This window comes from Capricornis sumatraensis, chromosome 1 (genome assembly GCF_032405125.1).
Source record: "Capricornis sumatraensis isolate serow.1 chromosome 1, serow.2, whole genome shotgun sequence".
NCBI lineage: Eukaryota > Metazoa > Chordata > Mammalia > Artiodactyla > Bovidae > Capricornis > Capricornis sumatraensis.
This window is the reverse complement of record NC_091069.1, coordinates 74,204,817-74,228,504: the sequence shown is the minus strand read 5'-3', so window position 1 is coordinate 74,228,504 and position 23,688 is coordinate 74,204,817. Positions and strand designations below refer to the sequence as shown.

The 23,688-nt window shown below is 36.2% G+C and overlaps 1 protein-coding gene across 21 annotated transcripts in view; it reads right to left on the bottom strand.

The window, feature by feature from the left end:
- The window catches only part of NRXN1 (neurexin 1), a 1,215,464-nt gene that overhangs the window by 145,634 nt on the left and 1,046,142 nt on the right, over nt 1-23,688 (bottom strand). For 13 of the 21 annotated variants that reach the window (XM_068971240.1, XM_068971223.1, XM_068971278.1 and 10 more), the window contains 2 exons: nt 5,862-5,951; nt 4,165-4,484 (listed from right to left, as the gene is read on the bottom strand). In XM_068971240.1, coding sequence (XP_068827341.1) covers nt 4,165-4,484; nt 5,862-5,951 — 410 coding nt within the window. The remainder of the gene's footprint in view (nt 1-4,164; nt 4,485-5,861; nt 5,952-23,688) is intronic. The other 8 variants (XM_068971341.1, XM_068971326.1, XM_068971312.1 and 5 more) reach the window with 1 other exon arrangement.

The window sequence follows — 23,688 nt, the reverse complement described above, 5'->3', positions numbered from 1 at the left end:
ATCTACCAATGGTTTAAAATCCTCAATAGTACCTTTTCTTGAGTAGGTTTGCTACCTCTACTCTGAATAAAGTCTAACTGGAAACCCTAAATTGTTTCAGTACATTTCATTCATACTTACTGATTCTACCCCAGTCTACAACTTAATTTCTTTCTAAGAGTTGCAAACTATAGTCCCTCCTGTCAAAACCCAGAATCTCTCAAAGCCTTATTTCTCTCCTTTTTTAAGGTTTTTGAAATGAGATGAAAAGCAGATGAAAAACACTATGGATTCTTGAAATCAGGTAAGGAGACCAGAGTCAGTCTACTCCGAGTATAAAAGACAGGGCCTCTCTATTTATTATTCTTACGAAGAATAATTTTCTAGCAAAGATAGATTTTAAATATGTTGTCAAAGTAGAGCATAAGACAATTTGTGGACCAAACTGGGATGCTTTTGAGAGTCAAAAAAGGATTCTATTAATAATTACATTGATATACCACCGGGTACATGGGGCTTCCCTGCTGGCTCAGTGGTAGAGAATTCACCTGCCAAGCAGGAGACATGGGTTCGATCCCTGATCAGGAAGATTCCTGGTGAAGGAAATGGCAACCCACTCCAGTATTCTTGCCTGGGAAATTCCATGGACAGAGGAGCCTGGTGGGCTACAATCCACGGGGTCACAAAAGAGTAAGAAATGACTTGGTGACTAAACAAGAACAACACAGTTCAAGAGATTCCTAAACCCACTTATTTTAGAGAGATAGCAAGCAAGGCCAGAGTGCAGCAAGGTTAACTATCTTGTCCAAGATACTCACAAAGCTAGGAGGTTGTATTGAAACTAGAAACCTGTTGCTGTGATCTTTCTATTATACCATACCTTCTCTAACCAAAAGGCAATACCATGGATCCGTATTGTCTACAGTATGTAAATAACTTTTAAAATATTCTTAATGGAAAGATCACAATATTGCAAAATGTGATACAAAGCATAGACCAAAAGAAATGTCAAAATCTTGATCTCAAAATAAGCAATTTTCTTTCTTTACAAACTGGCAACCAAAGGGAATGAATATTGTCCTTTGCATGTTAACTTGCTTTAACTCATTTACATAAAGCTATATATACATCAAGGGCTTGGCTGGTGACTCAAGACGGTAAAGATTCCACCTATAATGCAGGAGACCCAGGTTTGATCCCTGGATCTGGAAGGTTCCCTAGAGAAGAGAATGACTACCCATACTCCAGTATTCTTGCCTGGCTAATTCTATGGACAGCGGAGCCTGGTGGGCTAAAGTCCATGAAGTTGCAAAGAGTTGGACATGACTGAGCAACTAACACTTTTTTCACATATACATCATAGATTGCCATATTATTCAGAAGAGCAGGGAACACTTAGCCATCAAAGATCTTGTGTGACACTTTTGCCTCCAAACCCAAGAAGGAAGCTCTCAGCATCCTGAAGAACTTTATACTGTCAAGAGTTTGCAAATATTCACTTTCTGAGATTATCCTTATAGAAAGTTTCTCTTTGTTAGGATGAGTGGGTCTTAGGGAAACATTTAGATACTAAATATCATAAGCAAAATAACTTTTTGTGAATTTTATATAATCCATATTAAAAAGTACTACTAATATTGTTATAGCCATATTTTTAAAAATTATTTAATCAGAAGGGTTGGTAAATGCATCCATTACTTCATGACATAGATCATGTCTTTCTAAAGTAAATATCAGTCTTACAATTGATCACTATCAAGAGAAGAAAAACTTTTTTTTCTTTTCAAAGCATATTTACTTTTTTTTTTTTCAGTTTCCCAAGTTTATTTGAATTCACATTTCCCTCTTAAACGATATTTTTCTGAATATCAAGGAAAACGGCAGCATCTGAGCATCACGAAAAATGGTAGATTCACCAATTTAGGGAGAAAGATAAATATAACCTTGATATATTAAGTCACTTAGCTTCTCACTTTGTCTATTTAATAAGAATATTCATTTCTCAAATCTCTTACCCTAATCAATATTATTTACTTTTAAATAGGAATGTAAATAGAATTTTATGGGATGACATTTTGTGAATTCTCTTTTATATTCTTTGACTCTGTGAAAACTGAAAAATACATTTCTCCCCACTACTTGCCCTGCAGAATGGCTGCAAAAATCTCATCTCATCTATCTGAAATGAATCCAATTCTGCTTCACCAAAAATCTGTTTCTATAGTTCTAAAACATGCAATCACACTAAGGTACATAGCCATTGTAACTTAAGTGGCTCTGTGCTATCACTGAGGAAAATACACGTTGATTGAGAAAACAGTCCAGTATGGCTTTTGAAAACTAAATGACCCTCCCTGGCATACAACTGAGTAAGACAGTTGATAAAAGCAGGCAGTTATGGCCACTACAGAAGGAAGATGCCTCATCCAACCTGCAAAAATGGGTCAAAGGTTATAGTCTTAGACTGAGCATTACAAATCATTTTCCTATTGAATCTTCCAAGACTGATAATTCTAGCAAACACTTAAATTCTGTATTTATCAATAATTTCTTTGTAGTTGGAGGACAGTTAAAAATCAATTGTGAAGTAAAGAAAATTCACAACAAATTAGCCTGCTATTCAAAAATAAGCAATTTGATTTCTTCCCCAGTAGTCTCTCTTTCACACATTCACATCTTATTACCTGTAATCACAAACATACCCTTATGAGAGAATTTTAAAACCTTTCGGTACAACTTTAAAACACTGTTGCCACAATTGAATATTTGCAGTATATTATTCCAAATTATTTAATTGCTATTATTGGTGTGTTGAAATCTGAAGATTTAAAATATCTATTTTTAATGAACCTAGTAATCTTTTATTTAAGTCAATACCTCCTCAAATGAACCAAGTAATCACTAATTGATTAGACCCTTTACTTCCATAAACCATTGCTATCTTTAAACATGTTATAGCTTATAAAAAAAGAGAGTCTTTTCATTGGCAATTAATGGGCAGTTAACTATTTTCCTTTTACATTACTTAATATTATAAAACACAAATTTTAATTTCTTCATTTCTAGATGTTTAAATTATAAATGAAATAGCTATTTTACACATATTTTCCTAATAAACATAATTTCTTACTACATAGCAAGTACTAATAGATAAAGCATATTAAAATGAGGCTGATACTTCCTTATTGGGGGATATACCTGGTTTACCTAAGAACTTAAGGAGCGGCAATTTCATTAATGATGAAGTAAGACTTCTGAGGAAAAAAATCTGGTTAATTAAAATTTTATTCACAAGAATATTTCCAATGCTAAATGTCCTAGAATATCCTCTTCCGAATTATTTACTTAAAGGAAAGAGTTTATCATTGCTCTGTGTTTTGCTTTCCTATATCAGATTTGCCTTAATAACCTGCTTATTGTTAAATAAGCCATACACAATAAACACAATCACAAATCATTAATGAAGTAACATCTTAATTGAATTGTACACTTCTTGTACAGTGTGACATTTACAACTTTTTTTTCCCCAAAAATTTAGACATAAGATTGAAAAATAAGCTCAGTGAATATTTTGGGTGAGGGCAATTAGCCACATAATGCACAAAATTTGTTGGCCCAAGACACTTATTAAATACCATATTTTGGTCTTTGTACTCAGATAAACTAATAGCGCTTTTTTTTTCAATCAACAGTAGAAGAGTAGACTTATCATTCATGACAAGACCCACACGCCTTCCAATTCAAAATTTTCAGACTCCAAAATACAAGTGCTGTAGGTAATTTCTTTTTTAAGATTTTCAAAATTTGCTTTTATTTAATTTTGATGAAGTTTTGAGCTTGAACAAGGTCTTTCAGATACTTTATTAATTTACTTGTTCATTTAACTTAAAAAGTGAAAACCGTGTATAATACTCAGACAATCCCCTTAGCCAGCTCTAGGCCAAGGTTACTGGATCAAGACCATCAGCCTAGCCACACACACACACCAATACAAAGTTTATCAAAATTCATAAGCCACAAACCAACATTTCATCTTCAAATTGAATCCATTATATTAAGCAAGTCTCAAAAAAGCCATAATGATTGAGATCAGAAGTAATCCCATTCTAGAAAAGACACACATGCAGAAAAGTCCACTGTCATATTCACAGATTCAAAATGAAGAAATGAAATCCAGGTACTCACTTGGCTAACGGGTTCTTTGGTAGGGGGCTTTCCTCTTCTGGCTGTGCTAGTAGCCAGGGTCGTGGTGGTCTCCATAATTGACGTGGACATCTCTGACTGCATGGCAGTGGCTGTCGACTCAGTTGTCATAGAGGAAGGCACTTCACCAACCAGTCTCACATTTCCCACTATGGCGATGTTGGCATCATTTTCGGCTGCCATATTCAGAACTTTCAAGCCATTGTAGTAAAGCCCAGAGAGCTGGCCCTGGAAGGGCTGGCCCTGCTCTTTCCCGCCAATTATTATGGTTGCTTGGCTATTGAAGATTGTGAGCTGACGCCCTGTAAAAATAATATTACATACATGCAAAAATGTTGATTGTGAACTCTACATTCTATAAAGGATGATAAAACAGATCTTTCATGGGGTGGATAATGAGAGCAATAAACTATAAGAGAGACATTTGACTCATAATTCATTGCTTATAAATGAGGTGTCCATGAAATGCATAATCACTGGCAAATACTTATAAATTCTCAACTTATTGTAAATGTAGTGCCTTTGCTAAAAGACCAATCAAAGATATATATTATAAATCAATTTTCAAGTGGATCACTTTCTCTTTTACCTCAAGATCCCAAATCTAAATTGATAAATTAAAAATATGTAAGATATCCAACATTTCAAGTATTTGTCATTCTAAAATTACAACTGGCAGAAACTAGTCTATAGCAGCTGAAATCTAATTTAAATTTATGGTAAAATTTTCATAATTCACATAATGGTCACAGGTATCCATATGCTCTTCTTTAGAAATGTTAATTTTTTTGAATGCAATAGTCCATTGTTATTTGAATTATTCTACTTTTCTGGCAAATACACTGAAAAGAAACACATGGTTTACACTGAGTGTGTCAGAGACAAAACAAAGAAACAAAAAATCCAAAAAGATTTTTCTGATTGGCTTTCAGCAAGTCTATTAAAACAAAACAAATGAAAAAAACACATAGCTTCAGATGTAAAAAGCGGCTTCAGGAATGATACACAAACCGATGGAGAAATTATGGCACATTTCCATTAAACAGCAATCCTCAGCAACAGTACCAAAATCATCAAATTGAGTATCCAGTTTTAGCAGATTGCTCTCTGTTCATAAAAAGCATGCACACAACTTTAAGTTCAGTTTTAATTAGGGCTTGTTCCCAAATGCTCTTAGAAGGTTGCAAACGTTAAAGGGACTTCATTTTGACTGGCAATCCATATTGCCCACTATTTAAGATGCCTAGAGTTTAAACCAAGAGTTTTTTTTGTTTGTTTGTTTGTTTTTCAGGACCATAATAAAGATATCAGAACTACATATATTTTAGTTAATAATTTAGAGGCTGGAACATGTAATATAATCTACGAATGATTTATCATTTTGGGTTAATGCTTGCTGTGAGTACCTTCATAGATTGAGTTAGTGGATTATATTTAACAGTCCCTTTAACCTTAAGTTAACAGGGTAAGATTATTAAACAGCTGGTACGTCTAAAAATGTATAGAAAGTATTATACAAGGAATGCAAATATTACTATCTACATTTTACTGTTTTAAATCTGTTTTTAATTTAGTTTTACGGAAAATTTATTTTTTATGTTTATTAGTGTTACAATGAAGTACTACTTGGTTATGTTCAAATTATTTTTTTATTTGAAGTTTTAATCAATGTTTTTTACCTTTGTCGAGTAGCCATTCATCAACTACTCGACCAAGTCGATATGGAATTCGCTGTCTAGCAATCGCCAGGCGCTCGTTATCATTGTTTCCTTTAAAGTTTAAAGAGACATTTCATTGGTTAAAATCTGTAAGGTCAAAGGTTAAAAGTTAATACTTAAAGCTTGAGCTATACAGTTGCCACATGATTTTTTGAAATTTGGAATTTTAAAAAGTTCTACCTAGAACATTTCATGTTTCAGACTTGTCATTCATTCATTTATTTTATTTTAGCAAACAAAATTATTCCTATGTTAATTGAAAATTAGAAATCTGCATTTGAGCTAGGTTATTAAAACTTATGTTATAGACAGACCCGAACAACCAATTTAAACAGCAGATAATAGCTTTGCAAAAAAAAATGACCGTTGATCTCAGGGTTTTGTCTTTTTGATGTTTCTTATTAACTAGTTAAACATGTTCAGGTGAAACAGATTTAAGTTTTCAAAATACATTCAATCTCTTATTCCAGATTAGTAATTTATGAACACCAAACTTAATACCATCTTTGGCACACTGAAGCATCTAAAATAGGCCTAGCATACTTTATGTCCTATTCAGAAAAGAGAAATTCTTATTCTTCTCATTTAAGGAAACCACAAAGTCCGAATAGTTCTTATATATTCCACAGAAATCGGTTTATCAACCACTTGGACATCATAAGGGAATACATCTTGCATCATCCAAATATGTTATGATAGGAAAAGGCTTTGACAAAAGTGACTTTATTTGAGTGTCCTTATTTAAAGGATAAAGTGTATTTATTTAAAGCTTGACATGCTGAGGCATATAACATTTGAAAAAAAATTATATACTCAAATATTTGCTTTTTATTAAACTATTCTAAAAAAGGCATAGAATTAAACTATTCTAAAAAAGCTTCAGGAACAAAACAAGCCACAAGAGTGGTTCTGTATTCATAGCTCTAAACTATGTAGGAGCCTTGATACTTTGAACAAAAAATTAATCTAATAAAAACATAGTTTAAAATGACCTTGAATAATGCTTGCAAATAGGTGACTGTTTTCTTGATCTATAAAGAACTTAGGAAGAATCTAGGCTTCCATCTCAGCACTCAATTGTGTATATTGCCAGAAGTTTCTCTATTCTATGAAAATTAGTTAACACGGAATCTTGCACTAAGGAATTTTAGTAATAGCTCAGAGGGGAATTCAGAGGTGAAAGAAATGATGAATGGTAGTACTGCCCATAGGAAAAGACTAGAGCATTTTACTGGGGAAGATATAAGATATAAATTTTCTTACATTTAGACTAATTAATGAGTTTTCTTGGGCTGGTCTTATTATATACTATACTTACCGAAAGAAAAACCCACCATGATATTGGTCACGTACTTTTAGAGAAAGAGAAAAGAACTGTCATTTAAACTCTATCAATTTGTCTTCTGAAGTTTTATATGACTGAAAATATTTCATACATTAGAATTTAACTGAAAAGTACAAATATCAAAATGGAATCAAATATACAGTTTAACAAAAACACATATGTATTTCTCTGTATTATGAAGTTATTAAAATGTTAGAATATTTTTTTCCTATGGGAACATATATTGGTATATTGATAATTTCTAGAAAGGATAATATAGCCTAAATTACAAGTATATCTTCATTTTCATAAAGTGTTTTCAATTTACATTCTCTTTTGTATGCCTATATATATATATATTTGGGAAAATATACTAAAATTTAATATTGGTTGTCTTATGGCAGCACGTTTATTGATGAATGTGTTTTTGACTTATATATGATTTATGTAATGAACATGATTATGTACATAATTTGATAAACTATTTTCAAAAATACATAATCTTTGCTCTATGGATTTCTTTGTTGACCAACATGCATACCAATTTACACTGGTATAATTCTCCTGACAACTTTATAATTATGTAGCTCTTTGTCCAACTTTTCATGCTAGAGTGTTCCTATCATCAGAAATGAGTTAATATTCCCTCAGACACCACCCAAGTCCAGACTACAAATCACCTCTTGCCAGTTACTACTACAATATATTAATAGATCTCTCTGGATCCTCTCTGCAATCAGTCCCACCCATCTCCACATTGTCAGCTACTACCCAATCATGCTGCTTGTCATTGTAACCTGCCTGTTGCCTTTAGGATAAAATATCAACCAACATGATGAGGTTTATGACGACTTTCATGATCTGGTCTCTTCCTACCTCCCCTACCTCATCTCAGAGTGGTCACTGCCTTGCTCTCCTCTTTCCATATCCTCATGGAAACTGAGACTTCTTTCAATTCTTCTAAAGCCCTCCTTTCACCTCTGGGCTTCTTCACTTGTACTCTCCTCTCCTTGACTTTCCCTCACTCCCATCTCATTCTCATCTTTCCTTAGCCAAACATGACTCATTAAGGGAGTCTTCTTGGCAGGAACATTAGTTCTCAGGAGGTCTTCACTGACGTTCTCAAGTTAAATTAGGACACCTGAATAAATACCTTCCCTGCACTTGATATGTGCCCTATAGAAACAAGAGCTAACCTTGTAATTGCACATTCAATAAATGTTTTCTTTCTGAACTCTGAAATTCCATGAGGTCAGGTATTATTTGTAGTGCTTACTGTTGTGTTTTCAGTATGTGCACAATACCTATCATATGAACTCTGAAGCAATATTTGTAGAATGAAGTAATAAAGGAAATCTTGTTTTAAATTCAGATAGCTTCTGTGCCACCATTATCTCATCTTCACAGGCTAACAACATTCACAAGAAAGCAAACACTTGTGCCCAGAGGATAGACTACATGTAGCTAAGTTTCTCTTTGTACTTTTCAAAGGAAACATTTCAATTATAATTTTAGGTCTTTAATGATTTGAACATCCATTTAGTCAATCAGTTCATTATTTTTTAATAATAACTGCCCTGTACCACAAAGTAGGTAATCATAGTTATCATTAGTAGGGAAAGTAGAGAGAAACCTTCCCAGGTGGCTCAGTGGTAAAGAATCCACCTGCTAATGCAGGAGATACAGGAGATGTGGGCTTGATCCCTGGGTCGGGAAGATCCCCTAGAGGAAATGGCAACCCAGTCCAGTATTCTTGCTTGGAAAATCCCATGGACAGATGAGCCTGGCCAGGTTACAGTACATAGTATTGCAAAGAGTTGGACATGACTGAACACACACACACACACACACTCTCCAAGTAGAGAGAGAAGTCTTACGTAATACAGATGGAGGAAATAGATGGCTTTCCAATGATACTGAAAAGAGTGCATAAAAACACAAGAATACATACATACACATGCATACAAACATACAGTTTGCCCTCATACCTTTAACTGGCACCCACAGAACAATTAACATGATTGCTATAGCACAATTTAAATCAGCAATAGCTTTTGAAGATTCTTGATGAGACTCAGCTTAAAAAACGAACAAACAAAAAACCATTGAATTCCCATTGAATAGCAAAGAGGTGATCTAACAAGAAGAAAAAATTAGAGTAGGCAGCAGAGATAGGTATAAAATGACACGATAATATTTAAGAAAGATAGCCATACAAATGGGGTCATATAATCCTATAACCCCCACATTTCAGATGCCTTCTAGTTGATAATAATTTTTAAATTGGAATATTTGATTTTGAAATCCGGTTTATTGCTGTTCAGTCACTAAGTCATGTCTGACTCTTTGTAGCCCCATGGACTGCAGCACACCAGGCTTCCTTGTCCTTCACTGTCTCCCAGAGTTTGCTCAAACTCATGTCCACTCAATTGGTGACGTCATCCAACCATCTCATATTGTCATCCCCTTCTCCTCCTGCCTTCCAAGGACAGACTATTCCTGGTGTAATGGATAGGAAATTAGATGGTGCTTACTTCATTATATGTTGACTTTATTCTCTAAATTCTTTGTTCTTCTACTAGAATAAAAAATTAATGTCTTTTCTTCAAAAAAATATATAAATACATTCAGTTCAGTTGTCCAATCATGTCCAATTCTTTGTTACCCCATGGACTGCAGCCTGCCAGGCTTCCCTGTCCATCACCAACTCCCAGAGCTTGCTCAAACACAGGCCTAATACATTATCGACAAAAACACATCTAATTATAGTAGAGTGACAATATCCTTCTAACAGATGATTCCCAAGCTCCTTCTAGTAGTGGGTAAGAAATAGCTCAGATTCCTTAAGTTTGCCAGGAATAAGCCCACATTTTGTGTCTACCTCAGGATTTTCATTAACAAGCGGAACATTAAAAGTTATAAATTTGGTATATTATTCTAAGACACTGGGCTTCTCAGGTGGTGTTAGTGGTAAAGAACCTGCCTGCCAATGCAGGTAAGATGTTAAGAGACCTAAGTTTGATCCCTGGGTTGGGAAGATGCCCTGGAGAAGGAAATGGCAACCCATTCCAGTATTCTTGACTGGAGAATCTCATGGCCAGAGGAGCCTAGTGGGCTACAGTCCATAGGGACACACAGAGTTGGACTGAAGCAGCTTAGCAGCAGCATTCTAAGATATTGCCCTAAATTCATTTCATTCCTTTACAAATTTATGGTGCTATATTATTTGCAACATATCCAGTAACTCTGTGTGATTATGTTAATTTTATTTAATCTTGTCCACATTTTGGTATACTTCTAAATTTTACATACAATATAAAGGACATAAAAACAACCCATTTGATAAGGAAAGGTCAAAAATAAATATCATTTCTGATGACCTTTTCTTTGGAAAGTGTTGAGATTTGATACCAAGTGTGTTGGGATGTAGAAATATTACATGGGCTTTCTGTGGATGGTCAGAGGTTGCAGGTTTATACTGATAAAGATATTTTTTAAAAAGAAAATGTATCTGAAAATCCAAATCAAATCAAACGTGAGAAGCTATTTTCATCTTCAAGTATCCTAAATCCAAGGTGAGAATAAAGCAGTAATGACCCACTTACGTAAGACTTTCTCATTTTGGAATAATAAAAACGGTCCAAGTAGAGTTTCAACTTTTTCAAAAGCATGCAAATCAACTACAGCAATCTATCGAGCAGATAAATTAGGTTTATAGAACCAGAACTTCTCATTGCATAAAGGATAATAATTTAGTCGCATACTTCCTTTACTCTAATAAAAGTGGAATGAGGTTCTCCTTTTGATTTATTTGTTTTTATTCTTCAGTTAATTTTATATGGGTGAAAATTGGTACCTCCACTGAAAATGTCACCAGTAACAGGTATGTCTCTGTTAAAGGAATTTTTAAGCAATAAAAGAGTATGTAAATTTTGGTTTATTTTTCTTTAAATTGGAGGATTTGGTAATTTTTAATTAATAAATTAAAAAATGGAAATATCATTGATTTCTAACATTGTATCAGTTTTAGAATTCAGTATTTTTGACAGGAAGCAGGCCCCATGTGGGTTTTCCCTGGTGGCTCAGTTGTAAAAACTCTGCCTGCCAATGCAGGAGACACAGATTTGATCCCCAGGTGGGGAAGATCCCCTGGAAAAGGAAATGGTAAACCACTCCAGTATTTTCCCAGGTTTTCCTGGGAAAACCAATGGATAGAGGAGCCTACTGGGCTACAGTCCACGGGGTGGCAAAAGAGTCGGTCACAGATTAGTGACTAAACAACAAGTCTTCATGCAGTAACACTACCACCAATTGATAGGTCCTACCTCAAATCCGTGTGGCCATCTAGGTTATGGTACTATGACTCAGTGGTAAAGAACTTGCCTGTCAATGCAGGAGATGCGGGTTCAATCCCTGTATCAGGAAGACTCCCTGGAGAAGAAAATGGCAACCCACTCCAGCATTCTCACCTGGGGAATCCCATGGACAGGGGAGCCTGGTGGACTATGGTCCACAGGGTTGCAAAACAGTCAGACATGACTTAGAGACTAAAAAACAACAAGCTATGTATAATGGGGCATTTCAAACAAGGTTCCACAGGTGAAGAATAGAAAGGAAAATCTGATCATTCAGACTTAAGAGTGTAGCATCCTCAATTTTGATTGAATTGTGGATAGTTTTACTTTCCCATCTAACCAATAATACTTGGTCACAGTATAGTGTATTTATTTATTTATTTTTTTTATAAATCAGCAGATGTCAAGGAAACAAGAGTAATTTCAAAGAATCGAGGTAAGCAGCAGCAAGGAGTAATAAAACTCAAATCCTTGACTTGGAGTTAAATTTCATGGTGGGACTCAGAAAACAAAGAGAATAAAATTGTAATCATATTTTTATGACTATTGGTGAGGAGAGACAAGCTATATGAACTTTGCTAACATGTTTTTCTACTCTTATTTTCATAGATCTCCCCTGATGTGTAATTTCTCCTTGGAAATAAAAGTGGCAGTTTTTGATATGACATAGTAATATACATGGAAAACAATAAGGAAAAGCAACACTATGAACCCAACATTTGTTCAAAATAATAAGAAAGTGAAAACAAAAATACTTGCTTCTTTTGAAGGCTTCTTAATTCCTGCTCTTTTAAACACCAGGAAAGGAAACACAAAAGGGTTCCTAAAAGCTATATATATGTTCTAGAGAAGCTTAGGAGTCAACTTTTAGATAATTGAGAACATGGGATTTGGATATGCCTAGACCCACAAAACAAAGTAAAAGTTTAACATAATTTTGAAAAATTACTCAGGTGTTAAAAGCAGAATTATCATATAATTTCTAACTAAATGCTGTACTAGTAGTTATACAAATCATACAATATAGTAGTACCTAATTTAGCTAGTAATATTCCGAATAAGTCGATTTGGAACATAATTGACACTCCTGAAGGGACAAAGTTGTTAAAAAAAATGTAGATGTTCTAATGAAAATATTTGTCCTGTGTATTATATAATTTGCTATGATTTTTGTTGGGTACATAACAAACCTATACATCCTTTGGCTTCTGACCTCTCCAGTTTCATCTTGAAACCATGTATTTCTAACTCTAAATTCTAGTCACTGGACTTCTTTCAACTTCTACAAACAAGCTAATCCTCTGATGCCATTCACCTTGCTTTGCAAATTTCCTGCATCTCTGTGTACACCTCAGCAACCCCACTCATTCCAACACAAACACACACACATACACACACATCTGAGTCTGGCCAACTTATTTCTCCTTTTGATTTTATTATTTATCATAATTTATATATAATATAAAGTACCATATAATTCATGATAAATAAATATTTATGATAAACTCACTTTACGCTTGGATTTCATATTGCCTTTGTTTTTCCTTCGTGTCCATCTCTTATCTCTGGTCTCATGCCACTCGTCGATGTCATGGATCCATGACTACTCTTCCGAGACATATCTTATGTCCCCAAATGTCTTTACTTTCCTTTTCTAGTTTCAATAGTCAAATCCTTTGTTTCTTTAGTATAGCTTAGGTAGACATTAGGAAAGCAATCTGATTCAATGAAGTCAACATACAAGCACTGACCGTGTACTCAAAGTACTGTGTCAGGCATATGTGCTTAGACTTTGGCTGGAGAGTCAAGGGCCTAATTAAGAAAGTTAGACGGAAATTCAACATAATACATGACTTGGTATACATATACAATAAACTACCATTTGAATTGTAGTTGCCACAGAAGTTCATAGAAGAAAATGGATTAGAACAAAGAAGGTGTGACAGAACACAATGGATTTTACCTAGATTGCAAATAATCTAAATCTTATTGAAATTACAGCCAGATAAAAAATGTATTGTAATGTGGATAGTAATCTTCAAAAGGTTGATAAGTAATTCTCTGTAACTTCATAAAGCTCTACACTCCTACATCTATTTTATAATTGATACATTCTCTAACAATATATTTTGACTCAAAATAATTACAGATATGAATAAAAGTGCTTAAAATACTTCTGTCATGCAAAGTGAAACATGTAATACACATAATGTTCAGTTCAGTCGCTCAGTTGTATCTGACCCTTTGCGACCCTATGAATTGCAGCACGCCAGGCCTCCCTGTCCATCACCAACTCCCGGAGTTCACTCAAACTCATGTCCATCGAGTCGGTGACACCCTCCAGCCATCTCATCCTCTGCCATCCCCTTCTCCTCCTGCCCCTAATCCCTCCCAGCATCAGGGTCTTTTATAACTAAATCACTTTGCTATACAGCAGAAACTAACACAACATCGTAAATTAACTATACGCTGCTATGTCAATTAAAAAAATTAAAAATTCACGCAGATTCACAGCAATACTGGACAAATAACTGAGAGTAATCAGGTTCCGACCTCAGGATTTGTTGTTGTTGCTGTTCAGTTGCTAAGTTTGCTCAAACCCATGTCCATTGAGTTGGTGATGCCATCCAACCATCTCATCCTCTGTCACCCCCTTCTCCTCCTGCCCTCAATCTTTCCCAGCATCAGGGTCTTTTCCAATGAGTCAGTTCTTTGCACCAGGTGGCCAAAGTATTGGAGCTTCAGCTTCAGCATCAGTACTCCAATGAATATTCAGGTTTGTCAAAATGGACATCCTACAGCAGTTGTTTTTCTGAGTGTTGGTCATCTTGGTTTGCCATGATGTGGTTTTAAAGACATCTGATACATATTGGAGAAGGTATCTATTCCCTTCTCCAGGGGATCTTCCTGACCCAGGGAGTGAACCCAGGTTTCTTGCATTACAGGCAGATTCTTTACTATCTGAGCCACCAGGGAAGCCTAAATGCCAGGATGCATGCTTGTAACTAAACTACGTGTCACACACATAATATTAGGACTATTAAGTAAAACACTATGTCAGTTGGCAAGATTTTGAGGGTAATATGCAGAAATGAAAATATTTGTGTTAGGATGGAGGGATGATGAGTGATCTTTTCCAAAATTTAATTGAATATTGTTGATATATTTATAAACACTGTAATTTTGCCCCTACTATTTCTTTAAAAAGAAGCATTTTCTACAAATTAAATGTAGTATCTTAACACAATGTTATAGCAAGAGAGGGTGGCACACTCAAGTGCCGTGCCAGTCAGCCCACTTACACAGCTGAAGAAAGAACAGGCTGCTCAAGGAGGGAAATACTCTGTTCATGACTAATGCTTCACAGGGCACCCCAGTTCCTTCTGCAAAACAGCAGGCCTTTGTATCCAGTTAAATAATATCTTCATGTGAGACTGCTGTTATGCTGAATACAGAAAACCACAAGCTATCTATGCAGGCTTTAACAGTGCTTTGGGGAAGAAATTAGAAGCTTAGCGCATTTCTAACTGGCTTAAGAAATTTCTCCCTTCATGTCCCTTTGTTATGTGGAAATACATTAAGATATCTAGTGTGCCTTTATACAAAGAATTTTATGAGCATATGTTCCTACTAGCTACTTACATTCAAAATTTTTACTTCAGATATTGTTCCATCCAAAGAATTAGAAATAAAGGCAAGCTTGTGAACTTTGGGTCTCATTGCCTATGTGTAATGAACAGTGATTTATAGGTTCTTCCCTAAGCCTTCTAGGATGTTGGATTCCTAATACAAAAACAAAAACAAAACACCAACTGGAGTATCATATCGAAAACCAGCAGTGGAAAAAAAAAAAAAAAGAAATGAAAGCATCAGGGAGAAGCAGATAAGAAAATACAGAACATATTCTGATAAATTAAGGGTCATACTCTGTTATCACGCATACTAAAGAGTTCTTTTGTGCTAGCTGTGTTGAAACAGACAGGGCCACTGATGGATATTACTCAATGGAGAGAATAAGAAAAATAAAATGTAAGAACATCTCCACATTACCTTATAAATAGCATTTTGCAATTTTCCCAGATATGAGAACTTATGCCCTTTCTAAATCGTAATGTCAACATTTAACCTTATCCACCCTAATAAGAACTTACATATATACTCTCTCATCCTTCTTTTCCAAGTTATTTATTTCTGAAAATCAGAGAAGTACGTGTACAGATGGATTTTCTACTTTCTCATATCAACCTTGACTTTCAGTCTATTCTTCTTAGTATTTAGACTGGTCTGTGGGAGAGGAAATAAGTAAATGTCTCAAAGATGGTCTGATATAGCTTGCCAATAATATTGAGAAAGTTCCTTATCCTCTAGTGAAAAAAAACAATGTCTGATTTCTACTGCATTCTAACTGTTTTCAATGGACTTCAATCTCTCTCTTCTAAAAGTAATTAGAATGCAGGGAGGTTTTTTTTTTCTTCATTTAGAAAGATGAGGTTTCTCTACTGTACACTAATTATTTAAGATTAAATGCCCTGCAAGTGCAGAGGATAGGCTAAGATACAGCTGTTGGATCAATGCCAGCCTCTTCAATTTCATAAAATATAAAACCCCTTAAATAAAATAATCATTTTTCTTTTGTAGGCAAATAGAACACTGTGAATTTGAACTAAAAACCCTAATAACTTTCCCTCAATAAAATTTTGTTTTGGTTGTCAGAAATTATTTCTTAGAAAAAAGTGCCAGTGTGATCAGATTCATTGTAGAACGAGAACTCTTGGTATTTAAGATATTGAACTCTAATGCCTGGGTTCAAATCCTGGCTTTACTATTAACTAGCTGGGTAACTCTGAATCAGGAGCATAACACCTCTGAATAACAGTTTTGTTATCTGTAAAATAAGTGTTTATAAGAATAAGTGACATGATATTTACAACATATATAAATCTCTTCGCACAGTGCCTTGCACAGATAACCAGTAAATATTAACTGTTACATTGTGATCATGTCATTATTTGTCATCTGGTAAAATCTGCTTAATATGACATATCTGGAAATATAAAGGTCATGGAAATTGTTTCTCACCCATCTGAGCTCAGGAAGGTAGCTGAGGTAGGTGTGAAAAGAGTAGAAAACAAATCTGTTTTTCTTTCCTAGGACAAATAAAGGCCAAGGAACTGGACTTATTATAAGTGATGTCCTGAACCCCATAGGTGCTTTGTCAAAATCCCTGCATGTTTCTCTCAAGCAATGTCAGCTCCTTTCTCAGAGGTTTATGCATGACTACCTGTAAGCCAGTGGGAACAACTGAAAGGAGGTCAAAGGAAAAATACAGTTTAAGGGTCCACCATCTGTTCTGTGCAGCAGTGTAGTAACGAAGATGCTCCTGGAATAAGAAAACATTTGACATCGCTGAGGTCTCTAAATGACATTTTAATCTGTGTATTAACACTTCTAAGAGATGTACTGCAAATAGAATGTCTTTAACTCTTCTTCCTCCTCTCCCCCCAAAATGCTTGTGGCAAAGAAGGGTCACAGAAACTATAAACAGAATTGGATACTGTGTGGCCTAAAGCAACTTAGTCCTGCTATCTGTAACATGAGGTCAGTGGACAGTGAGGCCCCCAAGACATCTTCAACACTAATGACTGACAGCCCCAAGTTTAAGGTAGAACCAGGAAGACATGCATTATGCCATCTGTTAAAGCATGCTATCTGTGGGTTTTATGATGGATTTAGTTTTAGAGCCATTAAAAACAAAATATCATCAATGTTTCTAATACTGAAAATTTCTTTGAAGTGTATGAAATCTTTGAATTGGCAAGGATTTTTCTTTTCTTCCTCCTTTTTTTTTTTTTTTTTAACTATCTCATAGTGCTTTGGGAAATGTAAGAAGACTTTCAATCATCCTACAGAGAGACCTTTATAATTAAGCCATTACATTTTTTCTGATTTTTTAATGTTATAAACTTGTCTTCTTTCTTCTTTCAGCTGAACAGACACACACATCTCTCACCATGTAGACAGTCGTCTTGCTTCTTTCTAACCACCCACCAAAGCATGTCACTGCTCTGACAGCCATTTCAAGAGGAGAAAGGCTGACAGAGATTAGATTTTAGGAGCTTTCGATTTTATAAAAAGTGGGTAAGAGACTAGGAGAGAGAGTATAATATGACATTTGAAAAGAGAAGAGGTTTACCTCCTCTTTGTTTTAAATGCTTAGCACTAGAGAAATGAGAGGAAAATTTTAAGAGGGAATCTAAAGCACTTCTTCAAATCAATTGGTGCTCTTTGCAAACCTCTTTGTCCCAAATTTAGCTAAAAGTAAAACCTTTTCTCTGGTATCTCAAACACCTGTGATCTAGGGAACTGTACTTTGGGAGGTTATTTCTGGTTCAGGAAACATCCTCATGAGACTTCCCATCCAATAAAATCTGATAAGAACACAGTTGAAAATCTCCAGTAGTGGCCCAAGTCTAACTTCCGGTGTGGGTGAAGATCACTCACTGAGATCCAGGCATACCACAGGATGTAGTAGGCAGAGTAGTTTCGTTGCATCACTTCAAATAGGACCATGAATTTCTCCACTGCCCTCAGTATTCCCCTTTAAACTTAAGTCAACTGTGACTTCTAGTGGATTCCTACACAGAGAACTGAATGGAGAGACGAACAAAAGTATAAAATCATCCAACAAAGTTTAAGCTGATGCTCTGTTAGTAAGCACAGCTGGAACTGATCCACTCACATGTTCTTCTATGTCATTCTACAACCCAGCTCCTCTGTAGTTACATAATGTCATCTTTAAGGACAGGGCTAAACTAGTTGGGCCATACAACTCTGACCATTAAATTTTTTCCTAAAGTCTTTGAAATCTAACTGGCAACTTGCAGTAACTTCAGTGGAAATCAACAGTTTGTAGTTATCCTCCACACAAGAACCATCCAAACGCTTCCAAACTGTTATGACTTGTGTTCCCCCAAAATTCATGTTGAAGCCCTAATGCCCAGTACCTCAGAACCTGACTGTATTCAGAGATAGGGCTTTTAAAGTTGTGATTAAATTGATTCTTTTTTAATAAGCACTAAGTCAATCTAGCTGGTGTCCTTATAAGAAGACACAAAAAGACACCTCTGCACATGCCTCTGCATGTGCACAGAAAGGACCATGGGGAAACTGAGAGAAAAGGCAGCTATTTTCAGTCCAAGGAGACAAGCTTCAGAGGGAATCAACCCTGCTAACATGGGGACCTTGACTTTTATTCTCCAGAACTGTGAGAAAATAAGTTTCTGCTGTGTGAGCCACCAAGTCGGTGGTATTTTGTTATGGTGGCCCTAGCAAATTAAGCTAGGGATGATTTAAAATCATATATTGTTGGCTTATTCAAAGACCTTTAATGTTAAGCAATGTGACTGTATTTTGCCACTAATTGCCAAAAAGGCTAGATTTGCAATTTAATAAAGTACTTGAAAAATCATATCCATTTTAATTTCTAATTTTGATTAAATAATTTAACTTGTCCTTTTTTTGGATTTGCTGCATACCATAATATTCTGCAACACAATTCTGGTACTTAAGCATAGTTACCAAATGAAGTCTACCAATTTACATATTGCATTAGGTTCAAAGATAATGATGAAATTGACTTTAGCATGAGGTATATATATATGTTTCGGGGCTTCCCAGGTGGCACAGCAGAAAAGAATTTGCCTGCCAATGTAGGAGAGGTGAGAGATGTGAGTTTGATCCTTGGATAGGGAAGATCCCCTGGAGTAGGGAATGGCAACCCACTCAATATTCTTGCCTGGAAAATTCCATGAACAGAGGAGCCTGAAGGGCTACAGTTCATGGGGTTGCAAACAGTCAGACACGACTGAGTGCGTATGCTTGTGCATGGTATATAGAACAACTTTTACAAAAGGAACTATTTAACCTTTCATATAGTTAAATAAAATTTTTCAAATTAAAAAAAATTATTTGAAAACCATTTTCTTTAGTTTGTGACTCCTATAGCTTCATGAGCATAAACCACTGCAGTACTATTAAAAATGTAGTGTTGGCATTCAACTTCTAATGCATTTTACTGCACAAAATAAATCTCTACTAATATTAATGGTTCAATAAGGTAAGATTCTTTTATTGAAATATACTGGTTTTCTTCAAATTGGCAAATATTTTGAGATCACCAAATGTTTATTGTGCCCACTTTCAAAACTGTAAATCAATTCTAAGTCCCAGAGGATATAGCATATATTACTCATACGACTTTCTATTCTTAGAAACTGCCTGAGGAGGCTTTTAAAATAAACACAAAAATGATTCTGTGAGACAGTAATTAGTTTTTTGGGAGTTGCCAAATAGCCATACCACCACCAACAAAAAATAGCAACTTTAACTGTTAACTTGAAATATGTATCATGTAATCAAAACTGGATGGATATCTTACTCTATTCTCATTCTCTTTTAGGGCTTATCACTAAAGAATGAGCCAGGGCCAATTTCAAACATCTGTCCAGTACCCCTGCCATAGGGTGAGATCCTCTGCTGAAAGTTCTCAGGGACAGTAGAAGGCCTGGTAAATTGGTAAATGGATAACTAACTATACTCACTGGAGCTAAAACAGAAAGACTTGCATACTCAGTAGCTTCAGTTGTGTCAGACTCTTTGTGACCCTACTATCCATGGGATTTTCCAGGCAAGAATACTGGAGTGGGTTGCCATTTCCTCTGCCAGGGGATCTTCCCAACTGAGGTGCTGAACTCACGTCTCTTGCACTGCAGGCAGATTCTCTACCACTGAGCCACCAAGGAAGCCCATCGTAATATCATCTCAAGGTCCCTCCTATTTCCTGAGAAATTGGACTTACCATCACCATTTTTACCTATAGAGTCAGACTGCAATATACCTTTCCATCTGCTTTTGATTTGGGAAAATGCTTGGTAGAAGGGAGCAGAAAAGTTTTGCCACTGACCTTGACTTCTGCTTTCTTCTAACGTGCCTGGAGTCTGAAGAAGAGCCGTGCCTTCATTCTCAGCATCCGCGTCTTTCCCTCTCCACTCCCCATGCTCTAGTCCAACCAACATTGGACTGCTGTAGCACCTGCTGCTTTAGCGCTAGACATTCATTCCGGCCCCCACCAGTTTATTTTCTACTCTCTATGTGGAGGGGGTATTTGAAATAATGTGTTCTCTCCAACAAACTGTAAACTCATGAGAAGAACTGCGTCTGTTTCTGGTCACCTCTGTATTCCCTGCAGAGTACCAGGCACATGGGAGGTATTAAAGGAATGTTTTGAATGAGTTACTAGATAAATGAATGACCTGTACCCTCCCAGGCACTTTTCTCTTCAACTATCCTTTGCCCTTCGCCTTACCAAATCTCTCCACCTTGGGATCTATCAGGCCTATCTCATGCTCCCAGCCTCTTCCCCATTAAGAGGGGAAACTTACTTATTGATTCCATTTTCCATTCTAATACAAGTTTAGTGATTCTAGTCTCCATTCTCTCCCAATCCTGCTTTTCGAAAGGGAAACTAGGTAGCCACAGCAGTGATTGCTTTTCTAATTAATACATTGGGAAAACAAGAAATAGTTGGTTTATATATAAAGTCAATTCCCTTTATGAAATTTGACATAATAATTCTGCTATTTGTAGGGATACAACAGTTCTAGTTTGGATAGCAAAACTGGGAGTCAAAAAAGTCATGGGACTACTCATCTTTTTTAAGAATTTCTTGGGCATTCTGAGGAGAAACATCACATATAAGCTCTCAGACATAAGTGAGTGCATTGTATGTTCAATATTACATCAAAAAATAGACAAAATTACAGATATGCTGATTGGAAAAATCATATTTAAAAAAAGTCTAATATATAAAAACAAAAAATAAAATATGACAAATAAGATTCCAAAGTGGAAAACATCAGACCTGAGAGAAAGACATTTGATTCTACTACACAGCTCTCTTCACAGCATCCCTGTTGGCTCAGTTGGTAAAGAATCCTCCTACAATTCAGGAGACCTGGGTTGGGAATATCCCCTGCAGAAGGAAATGGCAACTTATTCCAATATTTTTGCCTGGGAAATCCCATGGATAGAGGAGCCTGGAAGGCTATCATCCAAGGGGTCACAAGAGTCAGACATGATTTAGTGACTCAATCACCCCCGCACAACTCTTCATCCCCACAAATTCTACCCCTTCTGTAGTCTACTTTGGGAGTCACTGAATAATTGAGGAGCAGGAAGAGATATATATCAAAGTAATTTAAGCAAGATAAGCATCTTGGCCATACACCGAATGGGTTAACAGAATGAATATAGTCTATAGCTGACACTCCCCTTCATGTATCACAGCCTTGTCATGGCAAAGGGGCTTGTGTAATTCAATGCAGCTATGAGCCATGCTTCACAGGGCCACCCAAGATGGATGGGTCATAGTGAAGAGTTCTGACAAAGTGTGGTCCGCTGGAGGAGGAATGGCAACCCACTCCAGTACTCTTGCCTGGAGAACCCCAGAGGCAGTGTGAAAAGGCAAAAAGATATGACACTGGAAGATGAGCCCCGAGGTTGGTCCAATACGCTACTGGGGAAAAGTTGAGGGCAATTACCAGTAGCGCCAGAGAGAATGAGGTGGCTGAGCCAAAGTGGAAATGACGCTCAGTTGTGGAAATGTCTGGTGGTAAAAGTAAGGTCAGGTATGACCTAAATCAAAATCCTTATACAGTGGAGGTGACAAATAGGTTCAAGGGATTAGATCTGGTAGACAGAGTGCCTGAAGAACTATGGATGGAAGTTTGCAACATTGTACAAGAGGTAGTGATCAAAATCATCCCAAAGAAAAAGAAATTCAAGAAGGCAAAGTGGTTGTCTGAGGAGTCTTTATAAATAGCTGAGGAAAGGAGAGAAGTGAAAGGCAAAGGAGAAGGAAAAATACACCCAAATGAACGCAGAGTTCCAGAGAATCTCTTATCCAAAGAGATAAGAAAGCTTTCTGAAGTGAATACTGCAAAGGAATAGAGGGGAAACAATAGACTGAGAAAGACTAGAGATCTCTTCAAGAAAATTGGAGATATCAAGGGAACGTTTCGTGCAAGGATGGGCATAATAAAGGACAGAAATGGTGAGGATCTAAAAGAGGAAAAGAGATTAAGAAGAGGTGGCAATAATACACAAAAGAAATATGTGGAAAAGGTTTTAGAGACTTGGATAACCACAATGTTGTGGTGGCTCACCTAGAGCCAGAAATCCTGGAGTGTGAAGTCACGTGTGCCTTAGGAAGCTTTACTATGAGCAAAGCTAATGGAGGTAATGAAATTCCAGCTGAGCTATTTAAAATACTAAAAGAGGATGCTGTGCTGCACTCAATATGTTAGCAAACTTGGAAAACTCAGCAGTGGCCACAAGACTGGAAACGGTCAATTTTCATTCTAATCCCAAAAGAGTAATGCCAAAAAATATTCAAACTACCGTACAGTTGTGCTCATGTCACATGCTCATAGGGTTATGCGCAAAATTTCTCAAGCTTAGCAGTACATGAACTGAGAACTTCCGAATGTACAGGCTGGGTTTTGAAGAGGCAGAGGAACCAGTGATTAAACTGCCAACATTCATTGGGTCATGCAGAAAGCAAGGGAGTTCCAGAAAAATGTCTACTTCTTCACTGACTATGCTAAAGCCTTTGAATGTGTGAATCACAACAAACTGTGAAAAAATTCTTAAAGAGATGGGAGTATCAGACCACTTTACAGGAGACAGACCCCCTGTCTCCTGAGAAACCTGTATGTGGGTCAAGAAGCAGCAGTAAGAATCGGACATGGAAGAATTCACTGGTTCTAAATTCGGAAAGGAGTATGTTAAGGCCCTATATTGTCACTCTGCTTATTTAATTTCTATGCAGAGTACATCATGCAAAATGCTGGGCCGGATGAATCACAAGCTGGAACCATGATTGCTGGGAGAAATATCAGCAACCTCAGATATGCAGATGATATCACTCTAATGACAGAAAATAAAGAACTAAGCCTCTTGATGAGAGTGAAAGAGGAGAGTGAAAAAGCTGGCTTAAAACTCAACATTCAAAAAAATAAGATCATGGCATCCAGTCCCATCACTTCACGGC